At 47.0% G+C, this 13749-nt stretch overlaps 1 protein-coding gene across 2 annotated transcripts in view; it reads left to right on the plus strand.

The window, feature by feature from the left end:
- Nucleotides 1–13749, plus strand: part of BICD2 (BICD cargo adaptor 2) — a 57201-nt gene that overhangs the window by 23425 nt on the left and 20027 nt on the right. For both annotated transcript variants that reach the window (XM_074330165.2, XM_019713832.3), the window contains exon 2: nt 11537–11749. In XM_074330165.2, coding sequence (XP_074186266.1) covers nt 11537–11749 — 213 coding nt within the window. The remainder of the gene's footprint in view (nt 1–11536; nt 11750–13749) is intronic.

Consider the following 13749-nt stretch of genomic DNA (forward strand, 5'->3'; position numbering starts at 1 on the left):
AACTGACACATTTCACCATGTGCCCGGCGGGGGTAGGGGGTGGGGGACTAACCCAGGTCGTAGAGGAGGAAAGTGAAGCACGTTGTGATGGATGGCTGCCCAGAGCCTGAACCTCATGACGGGGACCACACTGCCTCATCTCCACGGGTCCCCGGGTGAGCGAGGGGACTCGCTCTTGTTTGCTGTATGCCAGTGCCCTGGTCCCAGAGGCCCCCGGCCTGACTTACCCCCACCCAGCCCTTTGCTCCCCCCTGGGCCTTCCTGCTGGGCCCTCCCCATGGTCTCCAGGTCTCCAGCTACCCACTGAGCGGCCAGAGAGCCAGGGCCTCCTGCCTGGCTGCGCTCAGCTGCTCCTGCTCTGTCTGCTGAGCGCTCCCCTGCCCACCATGCTGGGCTTTGAAATTCTGCCTCTGCAGCCCCTGTGACTCTCAGTCCTGGCCTGAAGCGTGTCCTGGGCCGCTGGCCCCACCCCACCTGGCCCTGGCCCCGGCCCCAGGTGTTTGTGCAGTGTCCACAGGGAGGCCGGCTGGGACTTCACGCCTAGGCTCCCCGGGCTGTGTCGGGGCTCGTCCAGTCTGGGCAGCTGCAGGGTGGTGGGCAGGGTGTGGGCTGGTCGTCGCTGTCAGGAGCAGCAGTCACCCATCCCCACACCAAGGCTGCCCTGGAGGGACATCACAGAGATGCTGCCACTAACTCCTCGAAGCCTGGACAAGTGCCCTGTAGTCCAGGAGGCATTGCCCTTCTTCTCCACAGCAGCTGGGGGGGTCGTGGGCAGGGCTGCGGTGGACGGCCTGGCAGCGGGGCACTGGCCTGGGAGGTGCCAGTGAGGCTCGGGAAGCTGTGAGGACAAGTGCACCCACAGCGGGAATCCCGTTAGGTGGCGAATGAAGGTCATTGCTCTGAGCGCTTCCCAGGACAGGGAGGCAGAGTTTTGAGATGGACTTGAGGTCGCACAGGATGGTGCGAGGTGGGAGTGAGGGTGCTTTGGTCGGAAAGCAGTTCAGGCGGTGGCCAGGGGTCTCCACCTCCCTGGCCCTCAGCCTCCTGGCCTGGGAGTGGGGCAGCCACAGGGGCTCTATGTTCACATTCTCCAGGTTGCGGGTAGGACGTTTTTAAAACACCTGAGTTGTCTTTAAACAGCTTTATTGAGCTGTAATTGAAATAGATAAATTTTCAGTTTGATGTGTTTTCATATGGGTGTAATACTCAAGAGGTCAAACACGATCGAGACAATGAAGGTATCCCCCACCCATGTGCCCTGCACCCAGTTGTAAGCTGTCCCTCTTCTTCCCCAGGTGACCGATACACGTTTGTTTACATTTTCTAATGTTTTATATAAATGAGATCATATAGCATGTACTGTGGTTTTTGTCTGGCTTTCCACTGAGCGTAACTCTGAGGTGAATTGATACGTGCTTATCAGTAGCCGCTCCCTTTTGATTGCCGAGTACAGGCAGACCTCAGAGACTGCAGGTTCCCTTCCAGAGCACCGAAATTAAGTGAGTAGATAACGCGAGTCAGCATCGTTTTGCTGGTGGAGGGTCTTGCCTTCAATTTGTAAAAATGCGTCAGTGAAGCACAATAAAATGAGGTCTGCCTGTGGTATTCCGTTGTGTGGCCACACCACACATTTTTTAAAAAATTCATTTTCCTATTGATGGTCGTTGGGTTGTTTTCAGTTTGTTTGTTTTGTTTTGGCTGTTATAGATACCCCTATACGAGTCTTTGTGTGGACGTGTGCTTTCATTTCTTTGAGGTAAATACTCAGAGGTGGGTGGCTGTTTCATATCTCACATACATGCTTAGATTTTAAGAATCTGCCAAATTATTTTCCCAAGTGGCTGTACCATTTAACATTCCCTAGCCGCAGTGTAGGAGAATTCCAGTTGCTCAGCTCATGCGGACACTTGGTGGCAGGGCCGTGTAGTATCTGCTCATTGTCCCCTGTCGAGGATCTTTTTGTGTCGTCCTTCCTGTATGTAGATCTTCTTAAGGGAAGTATCTGTGCATTGGCTTCACCCATTTTTTTATTGGGTAGTCTTTTCTTACTGAGTTTTGAGAGTTCTTATATTCTGGGTACAAATCCTTTATCAGATGCGTGATTTGCAAAGATTTTCTCTTAGTTTATAACTTGTCTTTTCATTCTCTTGTCTTTAAAACAGCATAAGTTCTTAGTTTTGAAGTCCAGATGACCAGTTTTTTCTTTTATGGGTCATGTCCAAGATCACAAACATTTTCTCTTGTTCTCCTTGGAAGTTTTATACTTTTAATGTTTAAGCCTGTGGTTCATTTTTAATTAATTTTCATACATGCTGTGAGGTATGGATAGGTATCCCTTTTCCACCAAATTGCCTTTGTACCTTTGTCAAATCAGTTGGCCGTACGTTTCGGTCTGTTTCTGGATTTTCCGTTCTGCTCAGATCTGTTTGTCTTCTTTATGCCAGTGCTGTACTGTCTTAACTACTAAAAGCTTTATCGGTATTGAAGTCATATCTCACATACATGCTTAGATTGTGAGAAAGTAGTCTTCCTACTTTTTCTTTTCAAAGTCATTTTGATTATTCTAGGTCCTTTGAATTTCCATGTGAATCAGATGGTCAATTTCTACTGAAAAAATGCTGGGATATTATTTGGCATTGTGATGAGTTGAAAGATCAATGTGTGAAGAATCAACATCTAACAATATTGAGTCTTCTGGCCCATGAACAACGTATAAGGTGTATCTTTCCATTTATTTAATTTCTCAGCAATATTTTGTGGTTGTTAGTGTGTAGGTCTTGTGTATCTTCCATCAGATTTAAACATAAGCATTTAATATTTTTGATGCTATTGTAAATACAATTTAAAAAATGTTCACTTTCTGATTGTTCACTCCTAGTATATTGAAATAAGTTTGATTTTTGTATGTTGATCTTATATCTTGCAACCTAGCTACACTCCCTTATTCTAGTGACGTCCTTGGATTTTTCATGTGATGCATCATTAAAGACGGTTTTACTTCTTCCTTTGCAGTCTGGATGCCTTTGATTTTGATTGCTTCGTTGCACTGCAGGCTGGGGATCCCAGTGCAGTGTTGAGCAAAGGGGGACTCGGTTTTCACGCCTAAATGATGTTAGCGGTAAGGTGTGTGGAAGGTGCCCTTGATCAGGTTGAGGAAGCTCCCTCCTATTTGTATTTATCAGGGATGGGTGTTGAATTTTGTCAGATTTTTTTTCCTGCATCTTTTGAGATGATTATGTGGATTTGTCCTTTTTGTCTGTTAATGTACTGAATTACATTGCCTTTTTTTCTTCCACTGTTAATTAACCCTGCATTCTTTGGATAAGCCCCACTGTATTATGATTCTTTGTCCTTTTTATGTACTGGTGGCTTCTATGTGACAAAGTTTTATGAAGAATATTTTTCCATCTATGTTCATCTGGGGTTTAGTCTGTAGTTTTCTTTTTTTAGTACTGTCTTCAGTTTTGGTTACAGGGTAAAAATAGTTGGAAAGCCTTTTTTCCCCCCAGTTTTCTGGAAGAGTTTGTGTGTAGCAGAAGTCAAATGTGACTTGTATTCATCTTTTGTTATCGGTATATATTGGGTATTACAATTTTAGTACAGTTTTTTCCTTTCTTAAAATGTGTATATATTTTTTTGGCACCCTCTGTATTTCTTTCTTAAATGTTTGGTAGAATTCATCAGTGAAGCCATCTGGGCTCAGCATATTCTCTGTGGGTTTTTAACAACTACACATTCAATTGCTTTAACAGATATAGGAGTATTTATGCTATCTGTCTCTTCTTGAGTGGACTTTGGTAGTTTATGTCTTTCAAGGAATTTGTTCATTTTATCTTAGTTATCAGATTTATTGGTATAAAGCTGTTCATGACATTCCCTTGTTTTTTAATATCTGTATTGCTACCACCTTTCATTCTTGATATTGGCAATTTGTGCCAATATCCTTCTTGATATTGTCCAATTAGTCTGGCTCTAGAGGTTTATCAAGTTGATTGATCTTCTCAAAGAACTTGCTTTTGGTTTAATTTATTTTTCTCTATATTTTTTCTATTTGATTGATTTCTACTCTGATCGTCATTATTCCCTTTTTCCTTGGGTTTTATTTACTCTTATTCTAGGTTTTTTTTGTTGGTTGGTTGTTTTACTTTTTATTGAGGAAAAACATATAGAGCACAAATCATAAGTGTGACCTTGCACAAGCTGAGCACACTCACATATCAACACCCAGATCAGGAATCAGAGAAACCCTCCTCGAGCGCCCTCCCAGGAACTGACCCTCTCCTCGCCCAACGGTCACCACTGCCCTGACTTCCACCAGCATAGCTTAGTTTTCCTTATGCTTGGAACTATATATATAAAGAAAGTTGCACAATATATGCTCTTTCATGTCTGGCTTTCACTCAACATTGTGTGACATTCTTCTCTGTTTTCTATATAACAGTAATTTGCTTGTTTTCATTTCTGTGTAGTTTTCCGTCCTGTGACTGTATCACAGTTTTCCTTCTCCTGTTGACAGACACTTGGAACTTTGTGGATTGGGGCTTTTGTAGATAATGCTCCTATAAACATGTCTTTTCATGCACACATTTATGCGTTCCCCAGTAGGGGTAGGACTGAGATGATAGAACAAGTGTGTGCTTAGTGTTACCTAGTACTGGTTTCCTAAGTGGCTGTACCATGGACGCTTCTACCGCCAGAGCAGGGGAGGCGGGGCGTGACCAGCTGTGGCCTGGTCCACTATCGATGCTATGCAGTGTGTGTTGAGTGACTGAGTGAAGAGAGAGTGTTCTGACTGGGGCTGGCTGAACTCTTCATCAGACATCATATGGGCCCAAAGACCAGACCAAACGAGAAAAAGCCCCTCTCCCCCTTAAGGAACTCACAGTCTAGTGGAGGTTCAAAACTGTGCTCCCGCAGGATTTTAGAGTTCGCTGTGCAGTACAAGGGAGCTTGTGGTGTCTGGGACATGGAGGTGAGGAGCATGGCAGCCATGAGGCCTGAAGGTCTTCTTCCCTCGGCCTGTAGAAGGCCCAGGGGCCATTGGAGTAAAGGCCGGGGGGAGTGTTGTCAGGAGAAGACCAACCGTGAGGAGCTGGGCTCTTACAGCTGTGTGCATGGAGCCCAGGCGCTTGGCTTGGTGAGCCTCAGTCTTTTCATTTGTTAAAAGGGCTCAACCCCACAGGGCTGTGAGCTGTATCTTGAGCTTTGCACAGTCCCCGGGCTAGTTTTTAAGATGGAAGCTGAGTTTATTGATTGGATTGCACTTTTTTTCCTGACAGTCATTAAGTGCTGTAAATATCCTCCGGAGTACTTGTTTTAGTGGCATCCCACGGATTCCCATATTCATTTCATTTTTAATTCAGTTCAAAATACTTTCTAGTTTCCTTTTTGGTTTCTTCTTTGACCCATTAATTACTTAGAAGTCTATTATTTAGTTGCTAATATTTAGGGATTTCTAGATACCTTCCAGTTACTCATTTTTCATTTAATTCCCTTTGGTCAGCGCACATATTTTTTTAATTTTTTTTAATTTTATTTTTTTAAATTTATTGGGGTGACAATTGTTAGTAAAATTACACAGATTTCAGGTGTACAATTCTGTATTACATCATCTATAAATCCCATTGTGTGTTCATCACCCAGAGTCAGTTCTCCTTCCATCACCACATATTTGATCCCCCTTACCCTCATCTCCCACCCCCCACCCCCCGCCCCCGTTACCCTCTGGCAACCACTAAACTATTGTCTGTGTCTATGAGTTTCTGTTTCTCATTTGTTTGTCTTGTTCTTTTGTTGTTTTTGGTTTATATACCACATATCAGTGAAATCACATGGTTCTCTGCTTTTTCTGTCTGACTTATTTTGCTCAGCATTACTCTCTCAAGATCCATCCATGTTGTCACAAATGTTCCTATATCATCTTTTCTTACTGCCGAATAGTATTCCATTGTGTATATATACCACAACTTCTTTATCCATTCATCTATCGAAGGACATTTTGGTTGTTTCCATGTCTTGGCCACCGTAAACAAAGCTGCAATGAACATTGGAGCACACGTGTCTTTATTTCTAAATGTTTTCAGATTTTTTGGGTAGATACCCAGGAGAGGGATTGCTGGATCTTATGGTAATTCTATTCGTAATTCTTTGAGGAACCTCCACACTGCCTTCCATAACGGCTGCACCAGTCTGCATTCCCACCAACAGTGTATGAGGGTTCCTTTTTCTCCACAGCCTCTCCAGCATTTGTTATTATTTGTCTTGTTGATGATAGCCATTCTGACTGGGGTGAGGTGATATCTCATTGTGGTTTTGATTTGCATTTCTCTGATGATTAGTGATGTTGAGCATTTTTTCATATGTCTATTTGCCATTTGTATGTCCTCTTTGGAGAAATGTCTCTTCAGGTCCTCTGCCCATTTTTCAATTGGGTTGTTTGTTTTTTTGTTGTTGAGTTGCATGAGTTCCTTGTATATTCTGGATACTAGCCCTTTATCGGAGGCACTGTTTGCAAAAATCTTCTCCCATTCAGTTGGTGGCCTTTTTATTTTGTCAATGGTTTCTTTTGCTGAGCGCACATATTTTTTATGGCTTGAGTCCTTTTAAGTTTGAGGCATGTCTAATGGCTCAGATATTTGGTCTGTCTAGGTAAATGTTCCACATGCCCCTGAAAAGAAGGAACGTGCTGCTGCCGTCGTCAATTGGGTCAGATTAGTTAGTGCCGTCTGTGTCCTGTGTCCTAACTTATGTTCTGTCTGCTTGTTCTGTGGATTGTTGAGACAGCTGTTGAACTCTCCCAGCTATATTTCTGAATTTGTCAATTTCTCCTCACAGTTCTATCAGTTTTTGCTTCATGTAATTTGAAGCTCTGTTATTAGGTTTGTAAACATTTAGAATTGTTATGTTCTCTTTGTGAATTAACCTCCTTATTATGAAATGACTATCTCTGGTAATATTCTTTACTGTGAAATCTACTTTATTTGATATTAATAGAGCCATTCCAGCTTTCTTTTGATGAGTGTTAGCATGGTTTATCTTTTTCCATCCTTTGACTTTTAAAAACAACTGCACTTTAATAGCTTTATTTATTTCCATAATTCATACCACACAATTCACTCATTTGAAATGTACAGTTCAGTGGCTTTTAGTATATTCACACATTTGTGCATCTGTCACAAATAATTTTAGAACATTTTCATTAGCCCCAACAGATGACCCGCACTCCTTAGCTGTCACCCCCTCCAGCCTCCCAGTGTCACCCCCGGCCCAGGGCAACCGCTGATCTGCCTTCTGCCTCTGTAGGGCCTGTTTCGGACATTGCATGTCAATGCAGTCACACAGCCTATGGTCCTTTGGGACGGATGGGCCTTGTCACGTAGCAGAATGTTGTCAAGGTTCATGTATGTTGTACCATGTATCAGTAATTTATTTCTTTTTATTACCAAATAATACTCCATTTTATGGATAGACCACATTTTATTTGTCCATTCATCAGTTGGTGGAATTTGGGTTGTTCCTGCCTTTTGGCTGTTGTGAACATTCGTGTACAAATTTTTGTGTGGACATGTATTTTTATTTCTCTTGGATCTATACCTAGGATTAGAATTGCAGGATCATGTGGTAGTTCTGTTTAACTTTTTGGAGGGTCTACCAGACTGTTCTCCACAGCAGCTGCACCAATGTATAGGTTTTTCCACATCTTCGCCCGCAGTTATTTTCTTTTTTAAAAATCACAGTCATCCTAGTGGGTATGAGATGCTACCTCATTGCAGTTGTGACTTGCTTTCCCTAACTAGGTCTCCTGATGTTGAGCGTCCTTATGTGCTTCTTGGGTATTTGTTTGTTTTTTGGAGAAATATCTATTTTGTATGTCTGAAGTTCTTTGTCCATCTTTTAATTGGGTTGTTTATCTTTTTATTGTTGTATTATAGGAATTCTTTATATATTCTGGGTAGATCCTTATCAAATAAAGATTTGAAAATATTGTCTCCTATTTTCGTCTGGAGGTTTGGAGAGACACCCTGAGCTGGCCAGGTTGTCTTTTCACTTTTGATAGTGTTTTTTGATACACAAAGTTTTAAATTTTGATGAAGTCCAGTTTCTCTATTTTTTTCTTTTGTTGCTCATGCTTTTAGTGTCACATGTGAGAGCCCATTGCCAACAAGGTCAGGAAGCTTTATTCCTGTTTTCTTCTGAGCATTGTAGTGTTAGTTCTTATATTTAAGGCTCTGATCCATTTTGAGTTAATTTTTGTATATGGTGTATATGATCCAACTTCATTATTTTCTGTGTGGGTTTTCCTTTGTCCCAGCACCATTTGTTGAAAAACTATTCTTTCGTCATTGAGTTATCTTTGTGCCCTTGTCAAAAACAAATTGGTCACATGTGGGAGGGTTACTTTCTAGGCTCTTCTGTTCCATTGGTCTAGATTGTCTCCTTAATGCCAGAACCACACTTTTTTGATCACTGGAGCCTCATACTGGGTAAGTTTCAAAATAGAGACTTTGAGGCCTTTCACTTTGTTCTTTTTAATTACTTAGGAGTAATTAAATATTGTTTTAGCTATTTTGGGCCCCTTGCAATTTCATATGAATTTCCATTTCTACAAAAAAGGCCATTGGAATTTTGATAGCGCTTGCATTGAATCTCCAGTTAATTATCTCTTAAAGGAATTTAAATAATAGGAAAAATAAGTCTTTTATATTTCCCCACATACTGTAGTTACCATTTCTGGTGCTGTTCACTCCTCCTTGTAAATCTAGATTTCCATCTGGTATTGTTTTTTCCTGCCTGAAGGATTTTATTTAACATCTTGTAATGCAGGTCTGCTGGTGATAAAATCTGTCAGCTTTTGTATGTCTGAAGTCTTTATTTCACCTCTATTTGTGAACTGGGTGTATAGCACTCTGGTTAATAGGTTTTTGTTTTTTCAAGATGTTGCTCTGCTCTCCAGTCTTGTCGGAGACATCCGTTGTCATTCATCCGTTTGCTTTTCTATAAGTTGTATCCTCTTTTTATGTTGGCTGATTTTAGTATTTTCTCTTCATTACGGGTTTTAAACAGTTTTGTGGTGTGCCTTGGTGTAGTTTTCTTCATATTTTTTGTGCCTGGGTGTTGATGAGTTGCTAGTATTTGTCAATTTATAGTTTCCATCAAATGTGGAAATTCTTCAGCCATTATTTCTTATTTTCTGTCCTCACTTCTACCCCTGCACCCCCCCGCCCTGGACTCTAGCTACCTGTGTAGCAGGCTTCGTGAAGTCCCACAGCTCACTCACGCTCTTTGCTTTTCAGCCTTTTTTTTCTGTGTATTTCCTTTTGGGTAGTCTACTGCTGTTTCTTCTAGTTTACTCACCTTTTCTTCTGCTTCATGTAACCTGCAGTTAATCCCATCCAGTGCCCCTTTCGTCTCACACATTGTCTCCGGCTTCTGTACCTGTGCAGTCAGTCCTGCCGTCTCCCGGCCTCAGTCTCACATCTGCACGTCCTGCGAGGCTGCTTCCCTGCCCCTTCGTGGGCTACATTACCTGGGATGAGGTGCTGGGCTCTGGCTTTCCCCTGTTGGGAGATGATACTGTTATTACTGTGTGTGCTCGTGCTTTGTTCTGGGATGTAATTGGGTCCTTTCAGGCTTTGCCCTTCCGCTTTTGTTGGTCAGGACTGACCAGAAAGCATTTACCTGGTTCCACTTTGGCCAGGGCCTGTGTGAGTGATGGGATGGTGCCCTCTGTCTTGCTGGTGGCCCTTCTCCAGCTTCAGTGGCTTCTTCACATGCTGGCACTGACTGTCCTTGAGAAAACTCAGGGCCCCTCTGTCTGTAGGTGTGCTGCCATTGCCACCTGTCCACCGTCTTCCAGCACCTCCTGCTCCACTCAGACCTGCTGCCAGAGTCACGCGCTTTCTGCTCTGTGGTCAGCGTTCCTTCTTGGAGGAGTGGGGCTATCATGGAGCTCACCTGTGCCCTGCCTCTTACTGCCTTGTGTCCACTGACTTGTAAACCATGGTTATTCACATCAATTTCCCGGTTGTTTTTAGTTTTTGCACATGGGAGGTAGATCCAGTCCCTTCCACGGCCTTGTCTGGTAGGGGATGCAACTCTCCATTGTCTCTGAAAAGCTGCTCTGCTGCTCAGTGCCCCCAGCTGGGAGCTGGGTGAGGCAGATGCAAGCTGAAGCTGACAGGCCTGGATTCGCGTGTGAGTGCCTGTTGCAGCGTTTAGCTGTCGTGCCTCAGGGTGGCCTGTGAGGGTGACAGCATGCCTTGTGAGATGCCTGCGTTTCAGTTTGAGGTTTGTGAGTGTGTTCTGCTCTGTTCGCCTACTTAGGCTCATCTGGAGTTTTGGAGAGACACCCTGAGCTGGCCAGTGCTTTCCTGAGTTTCTGGAAGCCTGGCAGGCCCAGGGCTGGCATGCACCCCGGAGTCAGTGCTGCCACCCAGGATGGGACAGGTCCTCCATAGACAGGATTTGTGCTTCAGGCTTTCCCTGGGACCAGGGTGGAAGCAGAAGAAAGCAACAGAAATCACAGGGCTGAGCTGACTTAGTTTGAAAAGGAACCAGTGTCTTCACAGAATGGCTGGGTTGGTGGTGGTGGTGGTGGTGGGGGCGGCAGATGGGCAAGACCTGCCCTCGGGAGGGTGAGCAGTTACCCTGGGCAGACCCCGCTTCATTTGTCTAGTCTCCCACTATAGAGCAACGAGTTGTTTGCATGTTTAAACAGCCCTGCCTAGTAGCATCCTTATACACAGTTCTGCACTTTTCCCAGTTGTTTTCTTGGACTGAATTCCTGGTCTTATTAGTCTGTTATAGCAGTCTAGTCATATTAGCCTATTAGCCTAGACACAGTAAATGAGTGGAAATGTTCATATTTTTTCTCAAGACATCCATTTCCTTGCTGTTCAGTAGCCTTCTCTCAATTTTGTTTTCCTTCTATGAGCCAGGAGCCATGTGGAGAGACAGGGTCTGCATGTGCTGGCCAGTAGGAAGGACACACAGCATAGTCCTGGCTCCTGGGGGTGCAGGGTGGGGAGGAAGAAGCAAAGGCACTTCCTGGGGGCCTGGCCCCTCTCCTGAAGGAACATGACATGACGGGAAGCCCTAGCCAGCCCAGGATCCTCACCCAGGTGCTGTCACCCATGGGAGCTCCTCCCTGAGCGCCCCCCCATACACACACGTTGTGCCTCTTCACCTCTCATAGCCCAAAGACCTCACCAGGTCTGGGGGTGGCGGCATCATTTCCCCTCCATCTCGCAGTTTCATCTCTGCCCCCAGGTCCTAGGCAGGCAGAGAGGGTCCCCCAAATCAGGCATGCATGGGGGCCTGTCGGTTGGCTTTGAGTCCTGCTTCATACTCCAGTCCCCTCGCGTGGGCAGCGGTGTCACCCAGGATGAATGACGGATGGGTCCAGATCAGGCAGCAGAAGGGCATGTCCCGGAGCCTGGTTCCCCATCAGGAGTTGGGCTCCCTCCATGACCAGCTCCATGCACCTTCCAGGACAGCCTGCCTGGCCCACTCTCACGGGGTCTCTTCTCCCACGCAGGCATTTGGCCAGGTGCACACGAACCACAGGAAGGTGGCTGCGGATGGCGAGAGCCGGGAGGAGAGTCTGATCCAGGAGTCGGCCTCTAAGGAGCAGTACTACGAGCGCAGGGTGCTGGAGCTGCAGACGGAGCTGAAGCAGCTGCGCAACGTGCTCACCAACGCGCAGTCGGAGGGCGAGCGCCTGGCCTCCGTGGCGCAGGAGCTGAAGGAGGTCCGTGGGCGGGCAGGCGGGTGGGCGGGCTGCCGCGTGGGTGAGGACACAGCCCTGTCAGGAGGGTCACCACCGCTCACCTCCCCCCGCCCCGCACATGCTCCCTTGCGGGTCCATAGTCGTCCTGGCTCTTGCTCCTGAGCTGCTGTATCCTGGGTCCCCTGGGCAGCCGGGTCCTCAGGTGGAAGGTGGGACTGTAGCATCCACGTGCCAGCTTGTGATGACAGAGTCAGAAGGGGCTGCCGCAGGCGGCACCTGGGACCAGCTCGGCATCTGAGGGGGCCGGGCCGAGTTGAGAGCAGAGAGCAAACAGCCATTGACTTCTGAGGGAGGTAGAGGGTGGGCCACCGACTCCAGGATGGGGTGGGATGGCAATAGGGCAGCAGGCGCAGCTGGGAGTCTACATGAGTTGCAGTCCCAGCCATGGCCCCAGGATTCTCATCAGAAGGGTGGGGGCCTTGTTCTGGGCCACAGAGAGACCCATCCTCTGTCCTTTGTTCTCCTGGGAGGGCAGGTGACCAGACAGGAAGACGGTTCTGAGTGGTGGCCAGCTCTAAGGGCCACACCTCAGACATGAGGGTCCCATGGGCTAGAGCAGAGCCCAGTGGCCAGCAGCAGTGAGGAGGAGCAGTCACCCACCCTGGTTTGTTTGGATCAGAGGTCATTGAGGCCTCTGGGCCTAGGTGGAGCTTTACTTGGATCTGGCGGTGGGCAGCCCTCAGAGACCTTGAGCCAGATTTGTGATCTCACTTCCTCCCACAGACGCCCTGGGTGGGTAGGGAAGAGGGGCTGTCACTGAGGGAGGATTTGACCTCGCTGCCCAGCCCAGGTGCATTCCACCCTTTCCCTCTTCCAGCAGGGCCTGTCCTGGGCTGTGAGGAGAGTCTGAGACCTGCTGACTCCTGGCTTTGGGTGCCAGGAAATGAGTTCAGCCAGTCCCACAGGATGTTATAGAAGAACAGGTCTGGTAGGGCTGGGATCCCTGCTGCTCCTGTTAGTGCTGCAGGAGGAAGCCTGCCACTTCCCAAGTGCTCTCAGCAACCTCTTTCTCCCGAGGCCCAACTGTACCTACAAAAATCCCTGTGGGGCAGGCCACGTGGAACGTTCTGGGGTTCCTGGTTGGAGTGGAGGCACGCTCCTGGTCAGTGTCCCCTCATTGCTGGCTCTGTCTGTACCCCGCTCCATTTTTTCTCCCACTCGTCCCTTTCTCTCTCCTGTGGTTCCTCCACCAGTCCTGGCCTTGCCGCTTCTACCTAAGCTGCTGTGCCAAGCTCCTCTGTGGCCTCTGGCATGGCTGTCCCTGATTGGGCATGAGGCTCATGCCCAAGGCTCAGGGATGGCTGAGGAGCCGGGACCATGAGGACACAGCGCCAAACACTGTCCCCAGTAAAACCAACCTGCAGGGGCCTCAGGATGACTGGGCCACACAGGGGTCATCCCATGAGACGCTCCTTTCACGGGAAGGCCTCTGCGTCCTGGTGCCCGGTCCTGACCCGTCTACATGTTGTGCCCTCAGACCCACCCTGTCCTTCCTCCCATTGACGGCTGCCTGAGGTGTCTGTCCCCTATGCCCCGCTTGTCAGGAGGAATCATGTGGCCTCGGTCATGTGACCTGTGTAATAAACATGCTCAGCTCATGGGATGGCTCCGTCTGTCTCATAACTCACCCTTTTGGTGACCCTCTTGGCATCTGGTTACTTCCCTCACCTCACAGGTAGGGACACCAAGGTGGTTTGTCTATGTAGCTAAGGTCATGGAGCCAGCAGCTCTAGGGTCCTGACCTCTGACCTCTGCACTTACTGTGTGCACAGGCCAGACTAGTTTCGGTCCTGGGACATGGCCTTGAGCCCTGTTTTGCAGATGAGAAGCAGAGTCCCAGGAAGTGGGGCATAGCTGCAGCTGGAGGCAGAGTCAGGTCCTGTGCACATGCAGGGTGCTGCCTTTCAGAAGCAGAACTGCTGGCTGGATAGGGGTCAGCATCGTCTGCCAAGCATCGTCTG

Source organism: Rhinolophus sinicus, chromosome 16 (assembly GCF_057876585.1).
Source record: "Rhinolophus sinicus isolate RSI-liver-muscle chromosome 16, RSI-T2T, whole genome shotgun sequence".
NCBI classification, from domain to species: domain Eukaryota; kingdom Metazoa; phylum Chordata; class Mammalia; order Chiroptera; family Rhinolophidae; genus Rhinolophus; species Rhinolophus sinicus.